We start from the raw sequence: 22,393 nt of genomic DNA on the forward strand, positions 1-22,393 counted from the left end.
CGCTGGTTAGTTGCAAGTTATGACCGATGATCTCTATGGCTATGACGCAAATTATTGTCTAAATTTATTTATTATACAAATGTTTACAGCACTGGAAAACATGATTATTTTTCATTTGACCTCCTGCACACCACATAAAAAAAAATCAATTTTCATAAATCTTTGAAAAAGCTCCAGGGAGCCGCAAGAGGGACGCTAAAGAGCCGCATGCGGCTCTGGACCCGCGGGTTGCCCACCCCTGGTTTAGGGGATAAATAAAACTTTGTCATGACTAGAAATGCATGGTGATAACAATAAATGATGCGATAAATGCTCACCCCCGATGATGACTTTAGAAAAAGTCCTTTCCTCTGTTTCGATTCAGTCCGACTCATAATCACTGATGAAAGGGTTAATATAGCCAGCATCTTTCCGTCAGTTACACAGTCAATTTATGGCTAAGATAATCATGACTTCATGAGTTTTTGCATATATTTTCAGTCATTAAGGATTGAATCTGTATTTTTGAACATTCTAAAACTCACATTTTTCTTTTTATCATTTTCGCCCTTTTTTCTCTACCAGGTATGAAGTAAAATCTCTGTCCTAAAGCCAGAACTTTGGATTTATCGGTTGGATTATCCAGGCTCTGCTGCTGAGTCGGTGTACCATCTATTTAGCCTCTCTGGTCTAAAGATGCACACAAGAGAAATCTAGTTGGACTTTTTATGGATCTGAGTTAAGTCCATGGCTAGTCCTGTTTTAAGCCAGTGACCACTCAGCGCCAAGCTGGACCCAAGGACACAGACTCCCGACACCCGTTCCTGTTCCACCACCCCACACCCTAAACCGTCTCTGGACTACAGACCCACATCTGAGCTCCTTGATCCAGAACTGTTATTGGCCAGTGAGGAAGAGGAGGAGGAGTATGTTGGAGGGCCAACTGCACTTCAGGAGTTCAAGGCCACCTGCAAAGATGCTGAGACCATTACTGGTAATGTTGCACTCATATATGATACAATAATCCAAGGTAGAAGAAGCTGACGTCAGTCCATTTGACTTTGTTGAAGCAGCACTTAGTCCATAGGTATATATGTATTTATAATTCATGTGTGGATTATAAACAGCTCTAAAAGTCCATTTGGCAGTGTCACCTTGGGTAAAAAGTTGGGCACCAGAACATATCTGCTGTAAAAGTTGCAGGGTTAGCTGTGGATTTCAGATAGTTTGGGAATAAGGTTGGATAATAACTGCAGGCTGAATTTCCATGCATCTATCAATGTGAGCAGTATATAGTGGGAAGAGTTTGTTTTTCTCTGACCCTGTTGTAATGTCACATCCTGTCACCAGAGGAGCCTCAGGGGGCCGCAGCTCCGCGTACAAATCAGCATGTGAAAAAAAGGAGCTCCCAGTACATAATCTGCTTTTTTTACCCATTTCCACTAAATGATTTATTATCTTAGTTCATGCTCACCGAGAGAAAGTTTTGACCTCAGTGGGTAAATTATACATTTTATTTTTACATATTAGGGGTTAAATCCCCTGATCCATTTCCTCATTGATTCTGCACTGGGACAATAAAAAAAAAAATATATATCTTCTTGATTATCTGCAATTTGCTTCGGTGGAGCTGCTTACACTTAATTTAAAAACTTCTCTTAAAGTCACCAGGCTTTTTGTTTTATTTCTGATTAAGATTAAGATTACTGATTAAGAGCTTTTCTCTTTCTTGTACCCAAGCAGGAAAAGCCCCTCCCTTCTAACTATGTGCATATGACCTCAGTTCCTTGCATTATTTGAATAGCAGGGTCGGTCCGTTCTACATTTTCACAAATAATACAGCACTACTCTGATCTCAAGCCTCAGTCCCACAAAGGTTCCTTTTTTAAGGTTCCTGTACTAATGGAATGTCCATCTGTCCGTCAGTCTCTCCTACAGTTCACTGTATTATTGTCAGACATAAAATCACTAAGGAGATTTTGAGTTCCTTCTTTTAAAAATAGGATAAAAGGACCTAGAACTAAATGTAAATGTAAATCCCTTTATTGTCCCTCAATGGGGAAATCCACTCTCTGCATTTGACCCATCCCCTTGGGGAGCAGTGGGCTGCCATTGGTGTGGCGCCCGGTGAGCAGTGGGGGGATGAGGCGCTTGGTCAGAGACCCAGAGTGGAGGCTGTGGGGATCGAACCAGGTACTTGCAACCTTCTAAGAGCACAAGTGCACTGCTCTAACCACTAGGCCACCGCTTTCCTTAAAAAATAAGCCTTTCTTGATTGGCCAGTTTAAGTTAATTTTGTAAATCTAAATCATGGTCTTCTACATCGTTTGAATTCACTATAGAGATTAAACATTTCTACAGGTGCTGGTCATAAAATTAGAATATCATGAAAAAGTAGATTGATTTCAGTAATTCCATTTAAAAAGTGAAACTTGTATATTATATTCATACATTACATACAAACTCATATATTTCAGATGTTTATTTTGTTTAATTTTGATGATTACAAATGACAACAAATGAAAATCTCAAATTCATCATATCAGAAAATTAGAATATTGTGAAAAGGTTCAAAATTGATGGCCCCTGGTGCCACACTCTAATCAGCTAATTAACTCAAACCACCTGCAAAAGCCTTTAAATGGTCTTTCAGTCTAGTTCTATAGGCTACACAATCATGGGGAAGACTGCTGACTTGACAGTTGTCCAAAAGACGACCATCGACACCTTGCACAAGGAGGGCAAGACACAAAAGGTCATCGCTAAAGAGGCTGGCTGTTCACAGAGCTCAGTGTCCAAGCACATTAATAGAGAGGCGAAGGGAAGGAAAAGATGTGGTCGAAAAAAGTGTACAAGCAAGAGAGATAACCGCACCCTGGAGAGGATTGTGAAACAAAACCCATTCAAAAATGTGGGGGAGATTCACAAAGAGTGGACTGCAGCTGGAGTGAGTGCTTCAAGAACCACCACACACAGACGTATGAAAGACATGGGTTTCTGCTGTCGCATTCCTTGTGTCAAGCCACTCTTGAAGCACAGACAGCGTCAGAAGCGTCTTGCCTGGGCTAAAGAGAAACAGGACTGGACTGCTGGTGAGTGGTCCAAAGTCATGTTCTCTGATGAAAGTAAATTTTGCATTTCCTTTGGAAATTAAGGTCCCAGAGTCTGGAGGAAAAGAAGAGAGGCACTTCATCCACGTTGCTTGAAGTCCAGTGTAAAGTTTCCACAGTCAGTGATGGTTTGGGGTGCCATGTCATCTGCTGGTGTTGGTCCATTGTGTTTTCTGAGGTCCAGGGTCAACGCAGCCACATACCAGGAAGTTTTAGAGCACTTCATGCTTCCTGCAGCTGACCAACTTTTTGGAGATGCAGATTTCATTTTCCAACAGGACTTGGCACCTGCACACAGTGCCAAAGCTACCAGTACCTGGTTGAAGGACCATGGTATCCCTGTTCTTAATTGGCCAGCAAACTCTCCTGACCTTAACCCCATAGAAAATCTATGGGGTATTGTGAAGAAGAAGATGCAATACACCAGACCCAACAATTCAGAAGAGCTAAAAGCCACTATTAGAGCAACCTGGGCTATCATAACACCTGAGCAGTGCCACAGACTGATCGACTCCATGCCACGCCGCATTGCTGCAGTAATACAGGCCAAAGGAGGCCCAACTAAATACTGAGTGCTGTACATGCTCATACTTTTCATGTTCATACTTTTCAGTTGGCCAACATTTCTATAAATCCTTTGTTTTTATTGGTCTTCAGTAATATTCTAATTTTCTGATATGATGAATTTGAGATTTTCATTTGTTGTCATTTGTAATCATCAAAATTAAACAAAATAAACATCTGAAATATATGAGTTTGTATGTAATGTATGAATATAATATACAAGTTTCACTTTTTAAATGGAATTACTGAAATCAATCTACTTTTTCATGATATTCTAATTTTATGACCAGCACCTGTATATATTTAGGGACCCAAAGTACACAAACATTTTATTTAAATTCAAATAATGTAGGTTTGGCTTGATATATCCCTTTACAATATCAGATGTAGTTTGGCTGCTGATTTTTCGGCGTGGATTCCTCAGTAATTAGTTTTCAGTAAAACATTGCATATGTGTGTCTCCCAACCGTCCATAAATGTCTTGTAGGCCTGGAGGGAGATGCTCCCACATTTTGCATGGATCCTTGTAAGGTTTTGAGAAGTACGTTTACAAAATGTTCTTGTCTGTTATGCAGAATCACATGTTGAAATGAGTGACATGCAGTGGAAATTTCTACTGTAATCATGTGCCTCTCCTGTCATTACTAGCAAAGGCAGGACTACTAGTGGCTGGATCAGTGCTGCCCTCTTCTGGTCCGCTGTGATAACAAGAAACAAATCTGTTAAAAATTGATGGTTCAGCAAATAGTGTTGAAACATCTCAAAATGTTCACATTATGCCTCACTGTCTCTCTCAACCGCTCACTTGATGTTCTGTGGACTTTAAAGTTCTCAGTCAGTAAATCCTGAAGAATAATGACCACATTGTGATGAACAGGACAGCCGGTTGCCATGGTACACTTCCTGGGTATGAGGCTATTTGTCTGTGGTTGGCAGCCAGCAGTGATGTAAGGCGTGATTGGAGCTGCAGTGAAATTATGGGGATACAAGCGGGAGAGGAAGGATCCCTGAGAGAGAACAGAGAAAGAGGACTGGGTTATGCAAGAATGCAAACACTTCATTAAAAACTGTTTCATTTTATCTTTGATGCAAAAACATTAATAGGGCATTAATGTTTCAACCTTGGCTAAATAAATTAGCTTTTTTTTTTCTATTAACCCCAATAAAGCCTTTCAGTTATTGAGATTTCTGGCTTTCATTATGGTCACCATTTGCTCTTTATGTTTAGGTCAGGATGTATTTTGACTTATTTTTAAAACCTTAACATAACAAAATATATAAATGTTTTCAAAACATTAGAGTAGAAGAACTTAGCCTAAAGTTTTGCTTACATTTCTGGATATAGTTAAAGGCACTTGATGCTTTTAAAAAAATACTTAACATGATCCAATCGTCTGTATTTCATATGTAAATGTCATGAGCTCATGTTAAGTACTATTCTTCTCATTCACAGTTTTCTGCCTTTAATATAAAAAATGTGTGTCTGAGTGGCAAGAGACAAATTTTTTTCATTGTAACATTATATCTTAAACTTGATGGTTTTTATCTGATTTACCTGCACAGAGTAGGGCATTATTCTGAATAATCAGTAAAAAGTTTCAAAATAATCAGGAAAGTTTGGTGTGTATTTTATGTAGCCTCTCAAAGCTGATACTTTATTACATTTCTGAAGTGCTGCAGGTGCAGGACGCCTCCGTTTTTGAAAGTATAAATAACTACACTAAAAAATGCTTTGCCTGCTTCCCTGCAGCTCGATGCCACATTTAGTTCCTGATTGGATTTCGAGATGTGAATGTACAATTGATCTGCAACCGTGGCTTTCAGATTTTGCATATTTTGCCAAAATTGTGCCATTCGCCTCACTAAATTCACCACTTTGTCTTGATCTGCTTAGCTTTGCCCCTGAGCCGCCCTCTACATGGGAATAACATGGAAATCCTTTGCTTCAGCTGCAAAATTCACAATCTGTGTGAACTTACCTTTAGAACTAGAATTTAGAAATTATTCTGTAAATGTAAAATCCCTTGATTGTCCCACAATGGGGAAATTCGCTCTCTGCATTTGACCCATCCCTTTGGGGAGCAGTGGGCTGCCATTGTGCGGCGCCCGGGGAGCAGGGTGGGGTTAAGGGTCTTGCTCAGGAACCCAGAAGGGAGGCTGTGGGGATCGAACCGGGTATTTGCAAACTTCTCAGAGCACAAGTGCAACGCTGTTACCACTAGGCTATCACTCCCCGTTCTAACTAAAACATATACAACAGAATAAAAAAATACTCTTAACAGAAATGTTTGGTGCTTGTGTAAGGGCACATAAAGGCTTTAAAACAAATTCACATTCTCCTCTGTGGTTTCTCCATGACCCACAAGGTGTCACGTTAAACCTCTCTGCCTTAGACTACCAGCTGGTGTTCATAAATATGAGCAAGTAATGAGGGATGCTATAGGCAGTATTTTTCTGTTCCAAATAGACGTATTTTTAGTACTCGGCGAGGAAAACCTCCGGCTGTGGTTGGGCTGCGTTTCTCTTCATTATTATGATTATTGCTGTAATATTTTCCGCTGACCTGTTGCTCTTCCCATCCAACTCCTGCTAAGACTGATTTTCCACACATAGAGGATAAAATGACCTACTTAAAGTCTTTGATTTCTCTGCCTCCCACACATTTCAGACATCCTTTCCTCGACCCAGAGTCTGATGCAGGCAGACGGTCATGAACAGGGCGAGGCTTGCTGAACCTCCCTGGCCTTGAACAGGATCAGTGCTTCTAGAAAGCGTGTGATTCGCTCAGCTGTCATGAAGCGTCCCACTGGGTTTGTTGGCTTTAAGGGTGAGAGAGAGCGAGCGTGGGGCGGTCTGTGTGGTTATCGTCATCGGCATGTCAGGCATGACAGACCAGTTTGGCTCTGGTCTCCCTCCTCTCCCAGTCCACTCCTCCCTCCCTCTTTTCCTCTCTTTTATTCTCGCATACACAGAGCAGTCCCAAAACTTTTAGCAGCCGCTCTCCAGCTCTTCCTGTGCCTCACCCTCCCAGCTCTCCCCCCTCTCTCTCTCTCTGTCCCCTCTGTCCCTGTCCTGGACCAGTGGAAAATGTGACTGAAGGACAGCAGAGTAGGTGGCTGTCGGGGTTCAGGCACCATGAGTGAGTACAGACATGGCTCTCTATTTTAAACTTTCCAGCGATTCTCAGCAGTTTTACTCTCTGCATATCGTCCCTCTTATTATTGTTGTCATGGAGACTTTCTTTGCTTGCTTATAGTTTTACAGTTGGTGCAATCTTAAGGTTTAAATGACATCATACTAGTAAGTAGTTGTGGTGGTCCACCGGGGGCGGCCATGTTGAACTTCAGACTCAGAACGTCTTTTTATTATGCAACACTTCAGTGCTCTCATCCAGGTGGTCCAGCAATATGACACCGGTACCATGTGTCCAGTTGGAAACCGGCCCCCATGCTTTTACTGTACAGGTTTGCTCCTCTTTTACCCAACTCCAACCTCAACATCTCTGAATGTGCCGGGTTCTGACCCGGGGGTCTCTTTTTATAGTATATAGCAGCAGGACACGGCTTCTTTCTCAACGCTGATCTGAAATGTTTCCTGTTTTTTTTTTTCCCAGAGCCCACCATGAGGTGTTTATTGCTAAGACTCTCAGGGGGACAACAGGGTTCACTAGCATCTGATCCAGAGCCTGTTGGCTCAAACTAATGTCACTCTGTTCCTGAAGCTAATTTCCCTTCTCCTCTGGTCTAAATTTATATTTAAAGAGTGACCTTGAACTTTAAATCCTCCGGGTCTGATCCAAATATTTATTGATTATGATCATCTAAACACCACAGCTGTTTCTGCTAATCAGTTTGTTTGATTATCTATTCTTAAATAAAAATACACTATTCTGTATTTGATTGGTGATTTCATTACAGATTTTGTGTTTCTACTTAACTGTTATTATTCTCATGTTCTCTGTTATTTCTCAATTTAAAAGATTTTTGGTAATATAAAAAAATAAATGCACTCCAAATGTTGTTTAAGTTTTTTGATTGCTATTATCGTAGGCAGGGCTTAATGATGAATTCTTGGCCTGAAAAATCAGTTAGATTTACAGAAGAAAGAAGGAAAGAGGAGTTTCTTTTAAATCAACCAAATGTTCTTCTGTTCTTAACTCTATACCAATTTATAGATATGGAACGAGGTTTGGATTCCATTAGCCCATTAACTTTTTTGTATGTGTATGCATATATATATATATATATATATATATATATATATATATATATATATATATACACTATATTGCCAAAAGTATTTGCTCACCTGCCTTGACTCACATATGAGCTTAAGTGACATCCCGTTCCTAATCCATAGGGTTCAATATGACGTCGGTCCACCCTTTGCAGCTAGAACAGCTTCAACTCTTCTGGGAAGGCTGTCCACAAGGTTTAGGAGTGTGTTTATGGGAATTTTTGACCATTCTTCCAGAAGCGCATTTGTGAGGTCGCACACTGATGTTGGACGAGAAGGCCTGGCTCTCAGTCTCCGCTCTAATTCATCCCAAAGGTGTTCTATCGGGTTGAGGTCAGGACTCTGTGCAGGCCAGTCAAGTTCATCCACACCAGACTCTGTCATCCATGTCTTTATGGACCTTGCTTTGTGCACTGGTGCACAGTCATGTTGGAAGAGGAAGGGGCCAGCTCCAAACTGTTCCCACAAAGCTGGGAGCATGGAATTGTCCAAAATGTCTTGGTATGCTGAAGCATTCAGAGTTCCTTTCACTGGAACTAAGGGGCCAAGCCCAGCTCCTGAAAAACAACCCCACACCATAATCCCCCCTCCACCAAACTTTACACTTGGCACAATGCAGTCAGACAAGTACCGTTCTCCTGGCAACCGCCAAACCCAGACCCGTCCATCAGATTGCCAGATGGAGAAGCGCGATTCGTCACTCCAGAGAACGCGTCTCCACTGCTCTAGAGTCCAGTGGCGGCGTGCTTTACACCACCGCATCCGACGCTTTGCATTGCACTTGGTGATGTATGGCTTGGATGCAGCTGCTCGACCATGGAAACCCATTCCATGAAGCTCTCTGCGCACTGTTCTTGAGCTAATCTGAAGGCCACATGAAGTTTGGAGGTCTGTAGTGATTGACTCTGCAGAAAGTTGGCGACCTCTTCGCACTATGCGCGTCAGCATCCGCTGACCCCGCTCCGTCAGTTTACGTGGCCTACCACTTCGTGGCTGAGTTGCTGTCGTTCCCAAACACTTCCATTTTCTTATAATACAGCTGACAGTTGACTGTGGAATATTTAGGAGCGAGGAAATTTCACGACTGGATTTGTTGCACAGGTGGCATCCTATCACAGTTCCACGCTGGAATTCACTGAGCTCCTGAGAGCGACCCATTCTTTCACAAATGTTTGTAAAAACAGTCTGCATGCCTAGGTGCTTGAATTTATACACCTGTGGCCATGGAAGTGATTGGAACACCTGATTCCAATAATTTGGATGGGTGAGCAAATACTTTTGGCAATATAGTGTATATATATAACGGATGGAACGGTTTATGAAAACCGTACGATTCGACTGTCTCGGTTTGCGTGTGTTGCGTTGGGTTCATGCGCTGCTCCTTTTTCTCATAGGCGAAGCGTTTACACTCCAGAGCAGAAGGTGGCGGTACTGCAACCAAAGCCAACCACCAGTAGTAAACAAGAAGAAGCAGCGAAGCAGCGTAGCCGGGTGTAGCAGAAAAAAATCAGTTGTTGTGGAGAATTGTGTGGGCATGGCGAGTGGGAAAGAACAGGAGTTGGAAGACGCGCCAGCAGCACTTTATAGGTCTGCTCTATGGGAGCGCTTTGCATTTAGAGTGACCTACGATGACGGCGGAAAGAAAGTTGTGGATAAAAGTGCAACAGTGTGCAAGCATTGTGCAACACGTTTTGTTTATGCTAACAGCAACATGTCATGCTAACCCCGAAATCCCTCATACTCCGTCAGCAACCCCCGCTCCGCCCCGCTGCGCTCCAGACCGGCTGCTCAAAGCAAAGCCTACAGCCCCCTCTGTGGCTTCGTCTGCTTCCCTCTGAGTCCCTTGGAGATGTTAGAGAGCATGTAACCTCGCCTAGGCGGAGCGAGACATGCATCTGGCTGTTGTCAGGTTAGAGAGCATGCGCCAGATGATTAAATTCAAAGCAGCAAAACATACGGAAATGATCCAGGGTTTCCGTGGATCATTTAAAATAATTACAATCCATTATTTTTGGGGGGATTTTTTCATTAATTTGATAATTTTTTATGGGATTTCAATCAACATGTATCGAATGGAACCGAAAACCGTGACCAGAAACCGTGAATCAAACCGAACCGTGGATTTTGTGAACCATGTATATATATATATATATATATATATATATATATATATATATATATATATATATATATATATACATACATATACACCTTAATTCCTTATGGAGTTTTCTAATGATACTGCCACCTGTGGTCAAAACACAGAACTGCAGAGCTCTTCTGCTTGTTTTCGTAGCAGTACTGGTACTTGACAAGGTTCTTTGTTCTATGTTTTCCTTTTTATTATTTTTTATTTTTGCCTTAAATTGAGTTGCTACTGGTGCCTGAGTTGAGCTTGATCCTGGTTGCTTCTGAGTAGCAACAAAATCCATCCTGAATATAACGTTTTGATTGTTTGCTAGGTCAGTCCCATTCAACGGCATGTGCTAATCGTCATAATCACCGTACAGCGCAGGAACTTCTAACCCGATGTAAATTCAGGGAAATGGGCTGCAGGCTTACAGATGCATCAGTGCTGGACTACTGTGGCGTCAGTCATCAAATGATGTTTTGGCTATTTATAGATATTTTTCAGTAAAAACCTACATATTAGCAATTGTTGTTCAATTCCATTTGGAGAGCGAGATCATCTGTGGTAGTAGCACTAGACATCTTCCAGGCATGTGAACATGAATGACAGGATGAATGAATGGTAGCCGGTGCGCGCGGATTACGTCATACACACGCCGCTTTGTTTTAAAAATATATAAATGTAAAAAATATAACCGCGGATGTCTGGGGGACAGTGATTCGCCTACATGTTTTGAATGCTGGCGTACCATAAAGAATAAATTAGTTTAGTTTGTGCCTTCAAGTCGTTGCCCATAGGAAGACGTTACTTGGATATAACAAAACCGAATATCTTCAGAAGGACTCCAAATGACACAAAACTCATATGGGTGAGTAGAACATGATGCAATAACGTAAAATCAAGGGCCCAATGTAAAAAAAAAAAAAAAAAAAAACAACGTTCCCCTTTAACATGGAGTGAGGGTTCGGACTCCTGATTTTACTTACAGGAAGATTACCGAGTGTGTTTGCTGAATGCGTGTCTGTGGGTGTTTGTGTGCGTTTTTCAGCACAGTCAGTCATTCAGTTTGGATTAGCAAACTGTAAGAGACGGCATTGTCACTCAGTCTAGGACACACAGTGGAGCGACAGAGCAGAAAGACAAAGAGCAGCTTTTTTTCCCTGTTATTTTTCAGTCAGTAACTATACTAATTCTGTCAATTCAAGCTTTACTTAAATAGTGATAACTAAAACATAATTTGTGTGCATAAGCAGAGTGGCAGTGTGACAAAATACTTTTTGTAGAACAACAACCCTAAACTGATGGCTGCATAAATCTTTTTTTAAATGTTTGTTGCATTTGAATGTTTCAGAGCCTAAACAAATTTAAATGTTAGTGAAAGAATTAACACAAAATGCAGTTTTAAATAAAGATGTTTATTATTAAGGGAGAAAAAAAATACCTTTTGTGTAAAAAATTGTTTGCCCCTTAAACCAACAGGTTGTGTCACCCTTTGCTGCAACAAGTGCAGTCAAGAGTTCATGACAACATGAAATAAATCTTTATCAGTGTTGTGGAGGAATTATCCCAATTGTTTTTGCAGAATTGTTGCGATTTAGCCACATTTTTCCAGCATGAACAGCCCTCTATGCTTCAAGCCACAGCATCTCAATAGGATTCAGGTCAGGAATTGCTGTCATGTTTTTAGATCGTTCTCTGGCTGCAGAATCCAGCGAGGTTCAGTTACAAACAGATGGCCTTCAGGATTCTATGTTCATCAGGATTATCTGTTGATCCATTTATTACAGCAAGTCTTCCTGATGCTTAAGCAGCAAATCGTCCCCAGACCATCCCACCCACACATCTTCCAGAAAAACGTAACTTCTGCCTCATCAGTCGGCAAATATAAAATCTGAGACGAGCCTTGAAGTTTTTGGTGAATCGTGTCATCCCTAGTGTCCATTTTTGCCCATTCTCTTTCTTTAATGATGGAGGCACAAACACTGACTTTAACTGAGGCAAGAGAGGTTTTACAGAATCTTTTTGGATGTTATTATGGGCATTTAGTGACCAATTGGATGAGAAATTGCTGCACTCTCAGCCTGCCAGACACTCCTGGGAAGGTTCATCACTGTTAAATGTTTTCAGCACTTCTGCATAACAGTTCTTCTCAATGTGGTTAAACGGTGATCCAAACCTTTATAGATGGCTCTGTTAGCATTTCCAGACTGATTAATTGTTAGATAGATCAACTTTAAGTAATTACTAGATTGAGATCAGGTGTGGCAGTAATGAGAACTGGTCGTGGTTGGAGAAAGTGAACATCGGTGTGACAAAGGGGGAAGTCTGTTTGGTTTTACTCGTGTTGTCTTTGACTGATTTGAGTTAATGTTCTGAAACTTCATCCATAAAGGGACAAATACTTTTTCACATGGCTGTAGGTCAGGATTTCAACATGGCTACCTTATCACATGCTCTGATCTAACCTTTTTATCGTGATTCTGGCTCTGCGTGTTCCCCTTAAAGGCGCCCTAGTTGCGAACTAGAGATGTCCTGATCCAGGTTTTTGCACTTCCGATCCGATACCGATATTGTTTTTGGACTTCCGATCCGATACCGATACTGGCCGATACCAGCCTATCCGAGCATGTATTTAAGTTTAAGTTAAAGTATTTAGCCTTAGTTGTAAGACTCATGTTGAAAAGGGTTTTAGTACTCTTGATAACATCTATCCAGCTAAATTAGGTGAGATTGAATAAAACACAATGCTTGGTAACAACAAACTTACCTGTTTATTAAGAGATAAACACAAACTGGACAAAATTATGAATAGCAATCTGAAATTGCACAGTGAGCAGTAAAACCGTAAACAGTTAAAGGTGCAAGTATTACTGTAAGTTTTAATAAAAATGCAAAACAGGGAAACACTGGCGCAAAATAGTAGAATGGATCGTTTCAATCGGCGAAACTGGAAAATACGGACCGGATTTTTTTTTAAAAACTGGATCGGCATTTTACATGCTTTGCCGATACGCATTTTTTTGCCAATATCGGCGTCCCGATCCGATACGTGGATTGGATCGGGACAAGCCTATTGCGAACCTTTCAAACCTCTCGCAGGTTAAGCTCCGTCTTTTACAGGAGTAAAGAGCTGGTTATACTCCCGCAGCAGTGTGCCACAGTGTGCTTGTTGCAGATATTTTTGATTAATGCCCAAAATTGAAGTGTCGTCTGCCCTATGTTATTCCACGCATCAACGCAAGAGGCAATCAGGAACTAGCTGTAGGTCTAGATACAGCCAAGGAGGTGAGGAAATGGGGGCAAGTTTGTCTGACAAAAGAGGGACATGAGAGCGAAAAAGAGCAGGGATCCAGGTGAAAAAAGGATTCCAGCATTCTCGCACACCTCGCTCTTCTAGCGGGTCCATCTTCATGAGCCGTTTTCCGCAATTGCATTCATACAAACAAAACAAGCCAGACAGGAAATAGGCATAGTGTAGAGCGGATCTAGATTTGACCAATCAGAGGCCTCCTATCTGAGGCACTGTCTGCGGTCACCTACGATTTTCGAGAGGTGCACCAGAGTGTCTGCGGAAGGGGTGGGGGCATATCTGCATTTACTGTGACACAGACGCAGATGACCTGGTTTCTGAGTATAAATCAGGGTTAACTCCAAACCCACTTAATGAAAGGCCTCCCCACAGCATGATGCTGCCACCAACATGTCCAACCATGATGGTGGTGGAGTTGGGGTTACTTGGAGTGCTTTTTTTCTGTTAGATATTGTTCTTTCCAAGCTCAGTTTTGATCTCATCTTGTGAGTCTTACCCCAGTTGGTTGCTGTACCCCATACTTATCTTGCAGTGTACCGTATTTTACTGCCCTCTTTTAAGCTTGGGACAGAATCGTATGATGGACTAGTTGTCCTATAGCCACAGTCATCTATGATCCATATGTCTGCAGCTAATAAGCTGGTTTACAGCCTCTGTGATTAATAGTAACACTAAAGCTCTAGTCAAAGCACCATCATGTTTAGATCATGAATAATACAGTCATATGAAAAAGTTTGGCCACCCCTATTAATCTTAATTATTTTTATTTCTAAATATTTAGGTGTTTGCAACAGCTACTTTAGTTTGATATATCTAATTATTGATGGACACAGTTATATTTCAGTATTGAATTGAGGTTTATTGGACTAACAGAAAATGTGCACTATACATTTAGAAATAAGAATAGTTAAGATTAATAGGGGGGTGCCCACACTTTTTCCTATGACTGTATTCCATATTACTATGAAGGCTTAAGTTATTCTAGAATGTTTTATTATTTGGTCTAACTTATACCTGACCTGCCTATTGTGGTGGAACCGATGCTGGCTGTTCACTCTAACAATCCTATGAGACACAAAACGGCTGCATTTATACAGACTTTAAATCACCAATTGGTGGACTTTGTTGTTGGTTACACAGCTTTTTATGTAGTCGGGGTGAAGAGGCTGAATTGAAGTGAATGCTGCGCTTTTCAAATCTTTGTGTGCAATAAAATCTTTTAACTCATGTAATTTTTCTCCCACTGCATACCTATTTCTAACTTTGTAATAGTCAGAAAAACAACAAAATCTGAGGCTGTACCAAAAAATAAAAACAAAATGAATAAATGAGGATACTTTTGCAAATTATTTGCTGAATGGTCCCTAAATTAGTTTTTTTGGAGATGCTTTAATGCATCAGCAGACCTCTTTCCTAATGACCTGTATGTCTCAGTCTCAAAATGATCTTGTTCATTATCTGTTTTAATGAGGAAGAACATTTCTTTAACGAGCACAGCTGTGAGCACAGAATACCTGGTTTGAGAAACTCTGCATTTAATGAGGCTGAACTAAAAGACAGGATTGTATTTTAGTTTTACATTAGCCAACTGGATAATCTGAAAACATTTTCTTTTATTGAGTTGCCTTTTTCTGAAATTTACCCCCAAAAAAGTTATTTTCATAGGGAGCTCAGCCATTTCTTCAACCATGCACGAGAGGGCGACATACACCTTTAGCTCTAACAGACTTCATGCCTGAGTTGCTATTAATTTTCCAACTGTCTGAACTGAATAAGCAGCACTTTTTTAAGGCGACACTAAGCAAAAAGCAGCAGGTTTCCATGGAGATAAAACAGTTTGACCTTTGAACTTTACTTGTTTGATGTTTCATTTTCTTTTATCAACACTCAGCAGTCAATGATTGCTCTAAAGAACAGAAAAAGTGTCAGATAACTGAAGACTGTGTCCTTCTGCTTGTGCAGATGTGTGTAACAGCACTGACTTGCCAGAGCTCGAGATTATCAGCTTATTGGAGGAACAGCTGCCTGTCTACAAGCTGAGGGCAGACACCATCTTCGGTTACGATCAGGATGATTGGCTGCACACGCCGCTCGTGGACCCCGACGTTTCCCTTGACCTGACCAATGAGCAGATAGAGGAGACCTTCAAGTACTTCTGTAAGTTGATTACCCGCAATTCTGTCAAATTAAAAGCATACTTTGTAATAATGTTCTAAAGACTGTATTTAGAATCCTTTTATTGATCTGAGTCAGAGATTGTGGGCTTGCTACTCTGATGGTCATCTTTTTTTATTACACTGTGGACACGGTTACCAACACAAACAGTCTGGTTAATGTTTTGCTCAGAAGTTGTGTCTGCTTTCGTCTTATCAAACTGCTTCTATGTTGTCACTGTTTCAGCTGTAAAACGCACACGCTCACTTAAGGAGCTAATAAACACAGACCGGGTGAATAAAAACAAGCCAATGGTTCATGCTGCAAACTGAGTCAACATAAGTTGTTCTTTCTCTCCTTTAATTATTCAGTACCAATTGCTGTCTGCTTGAATAATGACTCACTCTGGGTATCAGCAACCTAAGGGGACATTTTGTTTTAGCACTGTTGGACAACTGGACGGTCAGAGGCCTTAATCAGTCTACAGTATCAAACCATCATATCATAAAAAGTAATAATGTTTATAAGCATTTAGTTATCTAAATAACAGCCCAAACCTCACTCTTTTATAACTGGAATAGCAGCAGAATGTTATAATGTGACCTGCTAGATGAAGGGATAGCGACATGGATCTGCGATGACCTACTGCTCTCAGGTTTAACTAGACAAAGGTTATATTGCTGCTGGACTTTTAACTTTGTTTAATTGGCAGATTAAATTCCATTGGATTTTTCAACTTCTGATAAGCATTGGAAGCAGTTTCAGCTGACATGAACGACAAATCTTTGTTTTTATTGTTGAAGCAGGAACATTGGTTTAACTCTGTTTTGTTCAAATAAAGCTGTTGGATCTTTATTTGCAATTTTTAAGATGTTTTTATTTACACTATTTTTATTTTATTTTATTATGTTTCGTATTTGTATGAAACTTAATTCAAAGAAGGTTTTAGTTAAAACTTAAAGAAGGTGCTCACCTTTTAAATGTCATCAGTAGGGGCGAGGGTTTATCATACGGAAGAGGATTAGGGCCAGTGGGGAAAAAAAAAGTAAACTGATTTTTACATTTTATTTCAGTTTAGTATGGGAAAAAAGTCAGAATTCTGAGAAAAAAGTCAGAATTCGGACTTTTTTATTGTCAGAATTCTGAGAAAAAAAGTCAGAATTCTGACTTTTTTATTGTCAGAATTCAGTCAGAATTCTGAGAAAAAAGTCAGAATTCTGAGATTAAAGTCAGAATTCTGACTTTTTTTCCCATACTAAACTGAAATAAAATTTAAAAATCAGTTTATTTATTTATTTATTTTTTTCCACAGGCCCTAATCCTCTTCCGTATTATCATGATGTATTGTCTAAACAAAAAATTATAATTACCGAGGATTAAAAACTCCAAAACAGTTCCCAAAAAGTCAAAACTTTAATTTTATTTCTTTTTTCCCATTGGATCATTGAAAATTTGAAGATATGATTAAATGTGGTTTCTATAGGATGTTTAGTAATATAGATTATACTGGTGTCTTGAAGAAGCCTATTTTTAATTAGTGTATTTTTATGAGCATTTTCTTTTTTGTTTTGGGGATATGATTGTTGTAGGATGCAATCACAGCCCAACAGTTACCTAAGAAAAGACTATATTTGGAGAGTTTATTTTTTATTTTTTAAATCTTTTATTTTTTTATATCTATACCAGCATCTTATATTTACAAATAGTGTGGTTGTTGTTGCTATTCTCTTTTTTCCAAAAGGCTGCCGTCATCCCAGATCCAGCAGGTTCTGTCATTGACATTTCAAAAGGATGAAACAAAGCAAATATGCTGTACTCCATGACCCTCCTCACCCCCCAAACCCTTCTCTAGCAACACATTATAGGAAATACAAGTTAAATTCTGTTACCTCTGTGGTTCTTCTAGCTTAATCAAACACTCCCACTCATTCACATTATATGTTGGTGTGGCCATGGCTCTTTTCAGTATGGTGGTTCACAGAAAGAAAAAAATCTTGTTGTGTTCACAGAAATCATTCAATCCCAACCAACTCTTTCTTTGGTTTGTCTCAAAGAAAAAAACTTGCAGGTGTTTGTATCAGATCAAATGTATTTATTTTACTTTTACAGCAAAGCTGGTCTATTTTCCTTCACGCTTATCCCAGTTGGGGTCACGGGGGGTGACTGCCTCCCGGCCCTCAATGGGTGAGAGGCAGGGTACACCCTGAATAGGTCACACTCACCTAAGGAGAATTTAGAGAAGCCAATTAACCTAACATTCATGTTTTTGGGCTGTGGGAGGAAGCCGGAGTACCCAGAGAGAACCCACGCATGCCGAGCCCTCTAGTGGGCTGCTCAGAAAAGCTGATAATGTTTATAAAGTGTATTAAATAATGAAAAGAAATGCTGTAAATTTATTAACCCCACAAAATACATAAAGTTGTGGAGTAACTAAACAAATGCATAATCTAACGGTGTTAAAGCTGTTGATTGTCCCTACTGTCCTTTTTACTTCTCTTGCAAGCTGTGCAACTCTAATATTACTTTGTCCTCATTAGTAATAAACCAGCTGACTGCCTTTCCATGAGAGATTTTTTTATACAGTGTTGAAATCCAGTTTGCTTTAAAAGTTAAAACCATTAAAATCTTATCTAACTATAGGTAAACTTGTATCATATTTGTGTTTCCAAGCTGAATAGATTTGGTTTATATATCGTCTTTTTTACAGCCCAATTATTTTTACAGGTTTCACTATTGAGAGGATACTGTACAAAAATGGATTAGTGTCTTTTATGTTGGATTTGTAATTTTTTTTGTAAGTTGTGACATTTTATATGTAATGTCAGGTATTGTTAAATGTGTGTTCAAAACGGATGCAAAACAAAAATGCACTCAAATCTGATGATTATGAATTCCTAAAGGTTCCTACGCAAACAAACCTTTAAATTCAGGTACGTGTTTTAACTAAGGGGTGCTGAGGTATCCCATTTTCCACAGAGAATTATCTTTACCACTTCTGCACAATTATAGTTAATAAGTTCAGTGAAAAAAAAAAAAGCTCAATTCCTAACAAACTAGCATTTAAACGCACCATGTACACACGATTCTGGGAGCTCCCAGGAAGCGTATAATGTGTCCCAAAATGCGTACATTCGTAACCTGATTTGTGTGTTAACTGTCGTTTTGTCTGTGTCTTTGACAGGATTTAATTTAATGGTTTGTATGCATAGGAACCATTTGAAATGTGTAATTATAAGGTATAACACATTTACAAGTACTTGAAATTACCACAGAATGTTCTGTTTTACAAACTGCAAAAAAATAAAAATAAACATCCAGCATTAAAATCTAGTATAATACAATATTATCTCCATAGTTCCCTGATAAGCATTAGTCACCCCTAAAATATAGACTGATCCCTAAAACTTAACATGTCGCTTCATTTTGGACCAGCCACGTCACCTCTGCCAACGCTGCATGGCTTTTCCTGCTAACAGCCTCTCCATGCCAAAAGGAGTCAGTCTGTTACTATAGCAACCACTCGGAAGGACAAAGTGGAGGAGAGGAGGGGGTAACTGCTGACATGCAGCAGTGGGTGGCAGCATGGTGGGGATTCTTCTCCCTTTCTATTGGCTGCAGGTTTCCTCAGAGCCCGCCCCTTCATGTTGTCACGGTTAGCATCATTCTGCTGCAAAACCCGTGACTGCTGCTGCTGCTGCTGCCTGCTCTCTCCTGCTCTCTGTCAGTGTATTTATTGAGTCATTGTAAGAGATGCATGTGTGAGGTCAGTGCTGCCTGTCAGGAAGCAGTGTTGTAACAGGGAGCAAGGACGGAATTTGACCTCAGGGGGACAGTTTCACCAGAACGTTAGACAAAGAAGGAAGACGAACTAACTAGATGAATCTTTGAATGGATCTGAACATGATGGGATTTGCATCTTTTGGTCTGAAGCTCTAGAGTGACAGAGGAAAACTGATGAACAGAAAAAAAGAGACATGCTTGCAGGCAAAGAGGGATGGAAGACCTTCTGCTGTTGGACATAAACACATAGAAGTATTTCTTTTTTTATTTCTCCTTCTGACAGCTGATGACGTGGCCAACATCTCTGTGGGTTGATATGCTAAAATGGCACCGGATATTTAATGAATAGAGCTTCCTACACAGACGAGCTGAAAGGATCTATGATGGGAATAAGAGGAGCTGTGCTAAAGAAATGTGGCCACTGCTGACCACTGAGCATGGGGAAAGCAGAAATGACTGACTGACCTCCAGACACTGTTTGTAATTATTTAACTAAGCGATAACTGAACTCTTTCATCCATGATGGGATGTTGGACGTACCAAAGATGCTAGGGCTAAACATGCTGGGACATTATTGCCTCTTTCTGAAAGAGCAGTGAGGATGAAGAGACGAGGCCACACCAGAGGCCAGAGGTTTGTCAAGGCTGACTACTATGAGTTGGACTGGTACTATGAGGAGTGTACTGATGGTAAGAACCATCCAAACTTTATATCATAGAGCCACCGTTCAAGTTATTTTAGTATGTCTACACAGCAGAAATGACAAGAAAATGCAGATCTATATCTTGCAGATGGACCTAAACCGTAGAGGCAAATCCAATCTGTTTATGTTGATAAATTAGGATTTACATTGAAATGATGAGTAGATTAATTTAACAGCAGACTTTTACTTTTGTCATGGTTGTATCTAAACTTTACCCAATCAATGTTTTGCAATTTCCTGTCTAGCATACCTTTGACCTTCTTGACTAGTTTTTGTATCTCTTTAAGAACTAATGTATCCCAATTTATCCAGTTTTATACACTTTCTGCTGTACTAGTGATTAGACAAGTGTTTGGCTTCTTTATTCATTTTTTCAAGACTATAAAAACAAAATTCTAATATGAGATTTTCAAAAGATCTGCTCCATTTCTTAACTGCTGTGGAAAGATTAGGCAGATTAACAGTACTCCGTTTAACCTTCCTGTTGTCAGCTGAAAATCCTACTCTCCCTGCAGCAGGAATGTACTGCAGATACCTTTCAAGGATTTAAAAACGCTTAACTGACACTGAAAATGGCTGTTTAATCTTTTCTTTTAGTTACAGCATTTTAAAATATTTTATCTCTCAGAAGCTGCACTAACAGCATGTTAGTGCTTAACAGTAGTAGGAGAAGATGTGATATGCAATAATATGCATGCAATTAAATAGAAAATGCTAACAGAAGTTAGCATATGCAGTTTTAATGTGAAATTGTTCACTAATACACATTTCTGATTATCCGTGTAAGTTTCAAATGCCTAATTTGAGTCAAAGGGGAGAAGAAACGATGTAGAGTTTAAAAATCGGAGATTTTAGCATGCTTTTATAAAAAATAAAAAAGGCATAAACGTAATAAAAACAGACCTTCCCATATCTACAAGGGGGTTAGTTGTATCAACAATCAACCTTTCTGTGTTACACAGTGTTGATTAAAAACTATTAAGAATTAGTTACTTTAGAATTAGCTAGATAGCTTATGAAGAAGATGGATAAGGACACTTAATTTGTGGTTTTACATTAACACCATAAATTGAAACAACTAAAGTTATCTGTTGCAGCCAGGATTGGTTTTCCTCCCACAGTCTAAAAACATGACTGTAAGGTTAACGAGCATCTTGTCTCTGTGTTGCCCTGCATAGACTGGAAACCTGTCCAGGGTTACCCTGCTTTTCACCCATTGGCTGCTGCAGATGAGCACTATGGATGGATGGAAGTTTTATCAAGTTTACTGTGCTCTCCCTGTTGTCTTGGTATAGATTTGTTTGCAGTGCATCAACATTTATAATCACACAGAAAAAGCTGAAATCCCACCTGATCTGCAGATAAAAGAAGAGTTTAATGCTGCAACAAGTCTGTAATTAGTATATAAGACAGATTGTTTTAAATTAAACCACATAGAATGTAATTAAACTGGATTAACGGCGCAATCCTTGTCTTTGTGACATTAGTTATCCACTCATTCGTTTAGATTTACTGTCCCACTAATCCCCTTTCTCCAACATCTTTTAAAGCTGCAGATGTGGTGGGATCCATGTCTGGAGGAATAGATAGACGATGTTATGAAGCTGTCCTCTGTGCTTTAATAGAAAACATTTCATTCAAATGAATGAATGACGCTTACACAGCGAGGGGTAATGATATAAAGAAACACCTAAGAAATAGGACCTCTCCTGTTGAGGAGGTGTTGCTGCAGTGGGATGTTTTTATGTAATGCACCAAGGTCGGTTACAACATCATGTAGTTTTATATTACTGTAAAGCCAGTATGTAACTGCATGGGAGGGGATTGATCCATGTGACTTGAGGATGCCTGTAGTGATGGTACCTGCTCAGGTGACAGATGGGACTAACAGCAGACATTAGCGTGGCTCTGGCTGTGTCTGTGATTTGTTTACTGTCTCCTGCTTTGATCGGGTCTCACTGCAGCTTCTTCACATGCTGTGCTGTGTTGATGCTTTTGAGATAAAGCATGATACACACGTCTGAGCATTTATGTATATGTCCTTTTATGTTCTGATGTAACTCCTTAGTTATGGAGGAAGGAAATGGTGCGTTGTAATAGCAACGTGCTTCAGGGATGCTGTGTAGATTTTCTTACGTAATGCTGTGGAACAGTTAAGCACCTTTGCATTTCCAGCTGTATTATTTAACCGCCAGCCAGGCTTTGATTTCTAGTCTTTGGTATTTTCACTTTCTTGGCAACCAGAGGGGATTATGTTTTGATAAATCCCCTCATGGAGGCAGAAATAGCGAACAGCTGATGATATTCTGAGTCCTGCAGGAGGAGGGAGGGGGAAGTAGGTTGGCTTATATTTAGCTCAGTGATTTGCATGAGGCTCCGAGTCTGTTTTTTTTTTTTTTTCTTTTTTCTAAAAGCAGATTGAAACA

At 39.9% G+C, this 22,393-nt stretch overlaps 1 protein-coding gene across 5 annotated transcripts in view; it reads left to right on the forward strand.

Moving 5' to 3' along the window:
* The first annotated feature begins 755 nt into the window (after positions 1 to 755).
* trak1a (trafficking protein, kinesin binding 1a) overlaps positions 756 to 22,393 on the forward strand; it is a 50,669-nt gene continuing 29,031 nt past the window's right edge. For 2 of the 5 annotated variants that reach the window (XM_038275866.1, XM_038275872.1), the window contains exons 1-2: positions 6,652 to 6,792; positions 15,293 to 15,487. In XM_038275866.1, the coding sequence (XP_038131794.1) occupies positions 6,789 to 6,792; positions 15,293 to 15,487 (199 nt within the window). In that variant the 5' untranslated portion in view covers positions 6,652 to 6,788. Of the gene's footprint in view, positions 974 to 6,651; positions 6,793 to 15,292; positions 15,488 to 19,174; positions 19,954 to 22,393 lie in introns of those variants that run through there. The other 3 variants (XM_038275869.1, XM_038275867.1, XM_038275868.1) reach the window with 3 other exon arrangements.

Source organism: Cyprinodon tularosa, unplaced genomic scaffold (genome assembly GCF_016077235.1).
Source record: "Cyprinodon tularosa strain WSP-4 unplaced genomic scaffold, ASM1607723v1 ctg98, whole genome shotgun sequence".
Classification (NCBI taxonomy): Eukaryota; Metazoa; Chordata; class Actinopteri; order Cyprinodontiformes; family Cyprinodontidae; genus Cyprinodon; species Cyprinodon tularosa.